We start from the raw sequence: 10695 nt of genomic DNA, 5'->3' as shown, positions 1-10695 counted from the left end.
AAAGGAAATGTTAATTTAATTACATTTGTATTTATTTAAATTTATTAGAAATATGTTTGAAGGTTTTTCAAGGGATTGGGAAAAATGTGTATTAACCTCATATTTTTTAGTGGCTTTACAGTAAATCTAAAACATAAAGGAGTATAAATAAAAAGACTTAATTTTCTTATCACACTATAGATGACAACTTTTACTCAAAGAAAAACAATTAATTAATTTAGGATTTTGTACAAAATACAGTGAAGGCAAATATACAAAATACAATTTTATAGAAGTGGACTAGGCTCAAGTAAAGCAAGGACCTGACTTTCTACCTTGAAACGAACATCAAAGTGACCATTGACCGTTGTGAAAAGTGTCGAATCATGTAGTTATGTCAAGGAAACGTAAACAAGTTAGTGATTTAAGCCTCTGCTTGTTTTACTTTAAAACCCTTTATTGCCAACAAGACATCATTAATATCCTTGCTATGCCAAATGACTATGATATTTTTATGAAGAAATATTTAAATGATACATTAGACAAGAGATATTCCCAAAAACATGTAACATTACTGGATAAATTTAATACAAGGTTTTAACTAATGTCAATAGATGGGAGTTTGTATAAATGTAATACAATCTTTGAATTTATGTCAATAGATGTCACTCATCAAGGGGATCTACTTACCGACATATTATTTAGTATTCTACTGCACGTTGAACCATAGAGTATTCACTCCATAAAGAGCCATTTCCACAATATGTACAACAGAATTAAAATAATGGGTTAATATAATAATCAAATAGTCCTACACTAACTTAACTTATACAAACTAAAATAATATCGATGCATATTTGATGAAAAGCTAGAAATCTGGTCAGATTACATACATAGAGGGTGTTCGGGGTTTCAGCACCCTTGAGGTGATTTCTCATGAGAACGGCGCTGTATAAATTAGCCAAATATTATATTATAAAATACACAAAATTCGGGAGGTGATTCTACATGATGATACAAGTAAAAAAGATTAGCAATTTTTTTCGAAATTCTGTTGATTTTTTCCGTACAAAAATATTTATTCATGGAACAATATTATTTTTCCCATACAAAAAACTCAACTGTTGTACCCGAAAACTAACTAAAAACGTTGAAATTCGAAAAAACTTGTTGATCTTTTTACTTGTACTATCATGTAGAATCACGTCCCGAAAATTGCGAACTTTACCCCCGGACGTATGTAAAAGCATTACAAGTATTTTTAAATCTGAATTTTGTTTAATGTGGTTAGAAATAAATAATCAAATACTGTTGATAAATTACTATTTTCGAGAAATAGATTTTATCACATCAATAATATTATAAGTTTTCCAACATTTTTTGTGGTCGACACATAATTTATTATCGATTCGCTATTTATGTATTATGATAAAGGAAATAAGACACTAAATAAATACCATTTAATATAACAAAATTCAAGATTCCTAACTGAAGGCAAAATAAGTGGTTATTAATTTAATAATAAAATTATGAACTGCATCACTTCCTTAGCACCAATATGCATCACTCTGAATACAAATAAGTCTGCCATGTTTAAGGCTTTTAATTTTTAAATGTTATTTTTTATGTTCCACGCAAAGCAAAGTCAGATGAACATTTTTGTAACCATTTGGTAACATGTAATATCACGTTGATTTATAAAAATACTAAACGTTTTTTTTTCCAATTTTGTAAAAATAAAACAAACATTGGATAAAGGTAGTTTGGTTACTAACCATCAACATTTTAATATTTATTTGTTTTCAGTCATTTAAAAAATTTGTAGGGAGTAAAACCGTTGAACTTGTCAGTCGAGGTGACGGAGGCATTTAAAAACCTTGAAACATGGCAGACTTGCAATCAAATAATTAATAAATCATATACACATTATAATTTGCACACACTCTTTCCAGGTAAGTAACAATAAATGACTTTGGTATTCACTATCTCTTGGCGTTGTCTTCCACATCTGAAAAAATAAACAATGTCATTAGAATAAAATATGACGAACGTATATTGTTGGTTTGTAACAATTGTGAGTATTTTTGGTTGAAGAAAATACTTGGCCCCTTGCACGAGCGCATCAATAAAGGTTTTATCGATAATTTCCACTGACATCAGAAGAGATAACATGCCGTAATGCAAAATTTGGGTATCATTTCGACGAGCTGGTGGCAAACCAAGTGACAATGTGAAGCGTTCGAGCATGTTTTGAATAAACTACGACATCATTCATACATTGACCGCCGACGAGTACTCATTGAAAAAACCGGACCCTGCGCGGAAAAGTGAAGTTTGCTAAAGTAAAGTAAATTGAGCTAAGACTAAATGTTGGTTTCTAACCGGACCTTCAGCCGTTTTGTTTGTTTACTGCGGTGAGTACATTATAAAACATTTGTAAAAGTGACTTACTAGATACTGTAACAAAATATTTTGGAAACAAGCTGAACTGTTATTAAGCATCGAGGAATTCCGTGTCATTTTAAAACGGACTACTTATTTGTAAGCAGATTTCATAAGAATAAAATAGTGATACTGTAATGCGAGTTGTCAGATTCATTTATTGACTGCTGAAAGGGACACGCCCCGCTCTGCACAAGTTTGTTTGTTCCTCTTGCCCATATGGGCAGCTCTGTGTCTTAGTTACTCCGTGTTAACATCAGTAATTTGTCATAGATCCTAAGCAACAAACAATATTTAATATCGACTATAATATGCTTAATTTAGTCGATGTGAACTGTTGTTTATTCTATGGCAATCTGCAGTCGTGCTCAAGAAAGATGACAAATTACCAACATAATCAATAAATCCTCCATCAACATTCTTGCGCTGGGTTCAGTAAGCTGCACATACATAGTCTGACTTGTGTGTAATCTAATTAGTGGTGCGAAGGTGCATCGTAACAACAATTCCTGAGATTACATATATTCATTGATTCAGATCTATGTTTACATTTTAACAAAACTTCAAGAGGTATTGATGATAATCTAAAGAAAGTTGCTCAAGCACAGCAATCCTAATTTTATTACTTTTAAATGTTTAAGGCAGGAGACTATTTTCAGATATTTGCATGAAAACAATTCGATTTTTCTAATACATATCAAGGCTTGTCAAACAACATTATCTAGAAAAAACATACAAATAATTCGAGGGCTTAAAGTCAAACTACGTTATCTACACAAAGCATACAAATAATAATTACAGTTGAACTTGGTTATAATGATCACACAGCAATAGCGAGTTCACGGCTATAATGAGCAATTGAATCATTGGGTGGAAAAGAGATAATCGCATTCAAAGTTTTTAACAGATTATATTTCGATGAATCTTTGTGTTCAGTTATTGAAAATCATTACAAAACACGAGCAAACTATCGGTTATGCGATATATACCTATAGTAAGAAAATTAAATAGGTGTCCTAAATATTAAAAAATCGATTTATAAATATTTTATGTACAACATAAAATATTTAATAAAAAAATCATTAGGAAATATATCTTTTGTTTTTAAACATTTATAATGTTCCTAAAATATGGATGTGTTGGAAAGCTCGCGTTCAGGACTGTCTTTATTGTCTTTAGGAGTTGCCGATGTAGTAGGATGGATATAACCTACTGGACCAATATTTCCATCGAAATATAGTATGTTCTTAAACCATTCTGCATTCTCTGGTTTTAAGAATGGTGTGAGAGACAACAGATCTCTTTTTTTCAGGCTTTACGCCAACAACTGGCACTTTGGTAAGATTTAGTTGCTCTTTTGATAATAACAAGGAAAAAAATTCCAATTTTACCTTTCTGGTAAGTATTTCAGAATGATATATTGTTGTATGGCAAAAGGTTGATTTTTCAGGGAAGGAGTAAATGAAAATATTTTTATAACACTCCAATCTTCTTTCATATAACTTGCCATTAGGACAGTTAAAGGGCTGGGATTTTTTCTAGCAGCAGACTTGATTTACAGATTTTGCTCAGCTGTTTCTATAGTTTCCACGTCAACTTGCGAACTGCCCCAAACGATTTCGCGGTGGACGGATAAACGGTGTGCTTCATTACTGTATTTTGATACGCATAGAGACATCTACGTATGTCAGAATGAAATGAGTTTTCGTCAGGTGGTAAAACAGGGAGCAGACTAACGTTTGAATAATAGAAAAAGGGAATTAGGCCGATAACGCCTCTTTTCCTTCCAATGCTTCAATTACCAAATGATATTTTAGTTCCAGCTTATCTTTATACGATTGTTGGCTTATATAACGAGACCGTGCAAATATTTTTTCAACATAACTTCTAAATAAATGAATGGATCGTTGGGTTTGAAAAAAATTTGTTAACAATTGAAATTATTCTCGAAGTAAGAAGCAACAAAGAAGGGGTGGCATAGCGCGGCGGTTAGCCGATTGGGAACAGATTCATATTTTTATGGCACTACCCGTGTAAGATTGTCGGCTATGTGAAACATTGCTAACCACTCGACACTATGTAAAATTGTCATAAAATCCAACAACAAATATGCGAAAGTCATGTGAAATTAGATTGAATTTGTTCCCTTTTTACGTCTTTGTATTACAACCTCAGGGTGTGTATAAACAGGACAAAATTTCCGGGAGCCGAGCCACGAATAACGAGAATGGAATAAAGCTACCGCAAGCGGCGTTTAAACTCTATGATTACAACTCATTGTCAATTTTGTTTTAAAAAATGAAAAATAAGTATGTCTAGAAAGGTACCTAGTTACGAGTATCTACATCCCAGCACGGGGTAAATTTATGATAGTGATACCTTTACAGCAGAGGGGCCTCTTTGCCTATTTATCAAACAGCCTATAAGTGGATTTTTCGTTTTTGTTGAGAGAGAGAGGGTTGACAGCTAAAATTCAAAATTTAACATTTCTGTTGATTTTTCGTGTTCTGCAAACTGGTTCTTCAAATTTAGTTCCATTTAGGAAATGCAGTGAAAATTAACCAAAAATTCTATAAAAAAATGTTCTCAGCCAGGGTTTTCAAGAATTACCTGAAAACTTTTGATTTTTGTCTATAACCAAGTAGGAACGAAATTGACATGCAGGCTGCACAAAGTGGGCTGCGGGTTGTGCATCACTGGTTTGTGACAAGTAAAATTTTATAGCCGAAGACCGTAATAATCCCGCAAGCTAGTTATTTATGACAAGTGAGATTTTACAAGCGGTACGATACGCACAAGCTAGTGATAATAAGATAGACAAATTAGTAATATTTTTCTTGGAAGCTTCAAACCAGGCGATGATGTTTATAATGCGTTGATTTTTTTGAGGAGGAAATAGAGAAGCATGAAAGAGAAATCTTTGAAACAATCATTGATTATAAATTTTATTAATAAAAGTGGATTTTCTAATTTATATTTATTAATAAGTAATCCTAGGTGTATGTATACATTTGCAAATATATTGATAAGTAAGGTACATACGAATTTTAAAAAACTTATCCGAGATGTAACGAGTAACGGCTATAAGGTCAAATTTAATCAGTCCCCTTGAACTCATTATTACCAAGTGTGACTGTATTACTAGTATGCTTTTTGTAGATAACGTTCTTTGACTTTATGACTTCGAATAATTGGAATGTTATTTTGTAGATAATGTTATTTGACATTAGGTATTTTTTTTGCAGATAACCTTGTTTGACTTTATATCCTAAATATGCTTCAATGCAGAGAAGCTAATCTCATTCACTTAAGCCCTAATGTCAGTTAATTTAATCTCTATTGCTTATTTTAAAGCCAGGAAATGGTGATTGGTTTTAAAAATTTATACCAATAAATTAATTTTACGACAAACTCGACAATTTATTCTAGTCGTATCAAATAAAATTTCAATTGTATCGACGTTATAATATTAAAACATGCATAGGAATTAGTTCAAAGTGTTTTGCATGTTTTCTATGGCAATGTATTTTAAAAATTGGAAAATCAAATGAGTGTTCTGCAAATTTTGTAATTCTTAAAAAGTGCAAATTCAAAATAAAACCATGCAAAAAAACACATTATCATGCGGAAATCTGATTGCACATCAATAAAAATCATGATTAAAACACTGATCATTAATTAGTTAATACATTAACTAAATAATTTAACCTCAACACAGGTTTGTCCTAGTGAGGTTAAAAATTCTAACGTAAAAAAGATACAATGTAAAGAAACAATAAATAAATTTTGATATCTGAAAAAAAAAATTACATTTTCTTAACAATACATAATATTGAGGTCTAATGAAAATTAACTACTTTTATTGATGTATCTGGTATGTTAATGCAATAGTGTACATTTAACGTAAACTATGAAAATTGTTATACATATTTCTTACTAGAATAGACAACATTATCGATTTTGATGATTCTACTTATGTGTGGTGACATATTTACCATGACTAGAGTTTGAATTATATGAATTTGCATGATATGCACGCGTTATCATCATTAACACATATTTATTCTTTTTTTAAATCTGAAAATTATGTCTTGTGAGGAAACGGGTTATTTTTGGAACCGATTCCATTTGGAAAGAAATTACATGTGTAATAGAACTGTGTTGAATTTCACTCCCTCCCCGAAAATTTTTTTTTTGAGGAACTGACTATTTTGCTTCAGAATACCGTTGGTCAACTAGTGAAGCCAAAAAAATCCCAAAGAGCTGGGTTCTAAAAGACATACCTATACATATACCTGTTTTCATAGTTTAATTCATGTTTTACCATTTGATCTGATGTCTAACCATGACGGTAACAGATAATCTGGTGTATCAAGATGTAATAATGTAAAACTAATTGACTGAGCGGAGTAAAGTCGTGTTTTGACTCAATCACTTTGCATTTCGTTTGTCTGTAAAATTGTTTGTTTGCTCCGTGTCTGGTCAATTCTGTATCTTTTCACTCCGCAAGAGCGCATGAGCATTGCGACTGTTGCAAGTCAGAGTAATCAACATTACGCAAAGTCTATTGTTCACAAAACTACTAGTGTTAGATTACATTACATGATTGCAGACAAATAAATGAAAAGCAACAACTCCAAAACTCCTTGTTCTAGGTCCACAACTCTCTTGCATCTGTACTCCAGGTTGAGGTTTCATCAAAACACATTTCCCTATTTAATAAATCATGCAAAAAGAAAAACAGAAAAAAAAATCATCAAACACTAAAATATGGTTGGTACTATCAGGAATCATTTTGGAATTTTCATTTTGGTTGGGTTCAACTAACTAACTTTGCAGGAGTAGCCGGAGCATGGACCGCCATACAACTCTGTCTTGGCATACCTTCCTTACTTCATTCACATTCATACATTGTCTCGTGCATACTCTTCTATTGATATGGCTCTTCACATGACCCAAAGTATTTGAATCACTTGATTACGCCATGTCTATCTCGAGTGTTCCTGATATTTTTTCATTAACTTTAAACACTCTTTTCCCTCTGCATCTGCTCTACATGTAGCCATGGTTTAGATTTAGGACGACTAAAAATAATATAATACAAATCGGTCCAGTTTTGAGGCAATAAAGCACACATACGGACATTGCCTTTATTTATATAGAAGATAATTAATGTACTAATGTGTTTACACTCTCCCGTAAAATTGATTTTTTTTCACATTGGAGGTATTACGTACCCAGCAAAGATAACATGTGTTATTGTGTGAAGGTTTGGAACACAAACAGAAAATGTGCAAAAAAAACAAATGTTTAGCGACCATGAAACCACTGAATCTAACCTAAAACTTTAGTTGAATATTGATTGAACCTAACCTAAACATTCAAAAATGATTCGGGATAATACTATATAAGTACCTCAAATTAAACACACAAAAAAGTAATAAAAACATCATAGTAAAAACAAACAAGTTTAGTATTTTGTCCTACTGCAAAATAAAACAGCGCAGACGTTGTAACTTTAGTAGTACGCAAGCCGCATTCCGTGAGACAAAAATCATTCCTAGAAAAGGTATATGGAAGGTTATACAGCACCAATTCAACTCACTCTTGCCATCACAGGCCACGATCTTCACTTTGTCCACTCGCGCCACTTCCTGGACTTCTCTGAACTCCACATCATTCAGCATAAAGGTCCACACGTTGTCACAAAACCTGAAAAACAAAAACCTTTTATAAGAAACTATTGTTAGACAATCCAAAATTGTCTTAGATGGTTCAAAACTAAAATGAACCGGACGACATTGCTCAATATGAATAGGAACTCACTGAGGCAGCTAGTGGGACAATATGACCTCAGGAGACACGCAGCTATTGGGAGTGGTAGAAAATGTGCAGCAGATGAACACACTTCCATTTATCTATGGTGGCATGTCTGTCTCAGGGTTTAAATGCTATAACCTATCTTTAAGGATGACGTTGCAATAGTTGAGTGAAGAATTTCATTTCATGAAGGGATTCTGAAAACCACACATTCTGCATAGAGGAAATAAAAAAAACAATAATGACTTCATTAGTCATATTCAAAACTTCAACAATTAGTTTACAATATGTTTTCCAAGAAATCTGAATATTGGTATTCATATATTATGATTTTCATAATTATTTCCATAACCTTTAACAATTACTACAAGAAACAACTACACAACATACACAAAATGGACAGTTACAAGCATACACAGTTACATACACAAAATAGGTTATTAAGTTGGATTAAGTAAGTGACTTATGCATATAGTTAGATCGAAACGAAACTTACGTAAGTGTCATTCCGTGCAAAAGAAAGGGTAATTATTCGGGATCGCTGGCCACAGCTAATACGAAATATTTTTTTAATAAAACAGTTTGATTTACCTTAATTACTATAAAAGGAAACTGACAACATTTGGGAATGTTTTGATTCTAGCATTTTTAATTATGTAAAATGAAAATTCGCTTTCGTTGTATGGGATGACAGCCATTTGGACAACGACACCCCAAAATATGCTGCAATAATTAAAAATTGGATTTAACAAACTACCCGATTATTAATGAAGTTTAAATCTTATATTTATATTCGTAATATGTAATCGTAGCGGGTCCAGTGATACCTAGCGCCCAAATGAGAAGCCCCTGTATGTAACTAGCAAGGGTTACTTTAAACTTTGACCGAAAATGATATTCTTTTTTTCTCTTTGCCTTAAAGACAAAGGAGGTAAACACTATTGTGTCTGACGCGCGCTTAGTATCATACAAAATATATTTTTAAGGGCTTTTTGGACATGACCCTGGTGAGATAGAGCACTTCTACGCACTAAGATTTTCAGGTATTAGAGGGAGATGACAGAAAAAGGTCAGTCGAAAGTTTTTTGTGTGACAAACTATGGCCATCTTCAATTAGTTCGCGAATAATGTGTATCATTGTTGACGTGATTTGCATGGAATAATTAAAAATGTCGATTTCTATTGATATTATATTGATAAATCAAAAGGTTTTATTTAAAAATATGTCGTATTATCCGTGGCAAGCGATCCCGAATAATTACCATAATTTCGTTTTCAACCTTGTGGGAGAATAACTTACAGTAACCTACAAAAGAAAAAATGTTGAGGTTTTAACAGTGGACTGCCGATGGTTCTCTGGAGAATATGTGAGCATTCTAATATTATCCTTGTTAAAATACTTTGCAATGCGATTCTGTTTCGAAAAATGTATGAAAAACAAAATCAGCATTGTTTCGGCTAATAACACTTAAGGTTCCACTTTTGATTTTTATGAATGCGGCCTCTATGGAGGCTGAAAAAATATTTTTCTGTTTTATGCTCCGTCCTCCAACAGGTTAAAATGTCAAAATGAAATATATTTTATGTTTCGGCATGAAACCTATGGAATTATCACGACAGATATTAAAAATTATGTTAATAAGTTCTCGATTTAACTTTAAATGCTATTATTTGGACATTGCGTCACATGAGTCACAATTTAACGAAGTACTTTTCACTAACCTGTATGTGTTAAGTTTTCCTGCTTTGAAGGAGAGCCTGGACTTCACTCTTGCTGATAATGCTTGATTTATGGATTTGTCGAATTGCAAAAGGACCTTCACTGCCAGAGCTGGAGTTATTTGGCCATACTGTAAAATTTAAGACATAAACATGAATACATCTATAATACTCCTCAAATCCTAATAATATTGAGTCACAGTGCAATAAAAATTACCTGAATAAGTTCGTCTAAACTTTCTTGTAATGTATTTCCAATAGTAGTATTCCTATACAATTGATAAGACATTATTATAAAGTAGTAGCTATTTAATCCGATATTAATGGAATAACGGGAAATTTCTGAAAGCGATGTTTTTCTATAAATAGTGGACACAAAAAACGATAAAGCAACGAAAGCGTTATTCAAGGAAATAAAATGTGAAAAACGATGTCAACTTGTTGACAACGGAAGAACCATAGAAACTACATTGATTCAGATTGTAATTTCTTGTAAAATGCATAATAGACAATAAAGCACATCAGAGACAAAACATACATTAAATTCGAATGGCTAAGTTTTTTTTGTTTACAATAAAAATAATAAACATTGTTCCTGGAGTGTAGGGAAAGTTATGCAAACCCACACATTACTGTTTACAGATAAATTGTATGTATAATTAACTATACATTTTGAATCAATGATCACTTTACTAACCATTGTCATTTTAGAACTAAAATTGTATGATACGAATT

At 32.2% G+C, this 10695-nt stretch overlaps 1 protein-coding gene across 2 annotated transcripts; it reads right to left on the bottom strand.

The window, feature by feature from the left end:
- Positions 1-84: 84 nt before the first annotated feature.
- Positions 85-10497, bottom strand: TfIIA-S (general transcription factor IIA subunit 2). Of its 2 annotated transcripts, none has more exons than XM_089641139.1 (4): positions 10178-10497; positions 9964-10091; positions 8014-8133; positions 85-1987 (listed from the first exon to the last, which is right to left on the bottom strand). In XM_089641139.1, coding segments are annotated over exons 1-4 (321 nt in total). In that variant the 5' UTR covers positions 10250-10497; the 3' UTR covers positions 85-1986. The 2 variants fall into 2 exon arrangements, with proteins under 2 accessions (XP_089497265.1, XP_089497264.1); XM_089641138.1 differs by having other exon boundaries at positions 88-1987; positions 8027-8133; positions 10178-10489.
- Between the last annotated feature and the right edge of the window lie 198 nt (positions 10498-10695).

The sequence above is a fragment of the Hesperophylax consimilis genome, chromosome 16 (genome assembly GCF_061612785.1).
Source record: "Hesperophylax consimilis isolate HC1 chromosome 16, BYU_Hcon_1.0, whole genome shotgun sequence".
Classification (NCBI taxonomy): domain Eukaryota; kingdom Metazoa; phylum Arthropoda; class Insecta; order Trichoptera; family Limnephilidae; genus Hesperophylax; species Hesperophylax consimilis.
The sequence above is the reverse complement of the archived record's forward strand: the minus strand, read 5'-3'. Positions and strand labels throughout refer to the sequence as shown.

What these genes read in the sequence shown, in the direction of transcription:
- TfIIA-S (XM_089641138.1), bottom strand. Translation starts at nt 10,249, where the DNA reads ATGTCTTATCAATTGTATAGGAATACTACTATTGGAAATACATTACAA. An exon ending in GTTTAGACGAACTTATTCAG is followed by an intron (nt 10,092 to 10,177) that starts GTAATTTTTATT and finishes TAAATTTTACAG; the next exon opens with TATGGCCAAATAACTCCAGC. An exon ending in GGAAAACTTAACACATACAG is followed by an intron (nt 8,134 to 9,963) that starts GTTAGTGAAAAG and finishes TTTGTTTTTCAG; the next exon opens with GTTTTGTGACAACGTGTGGA.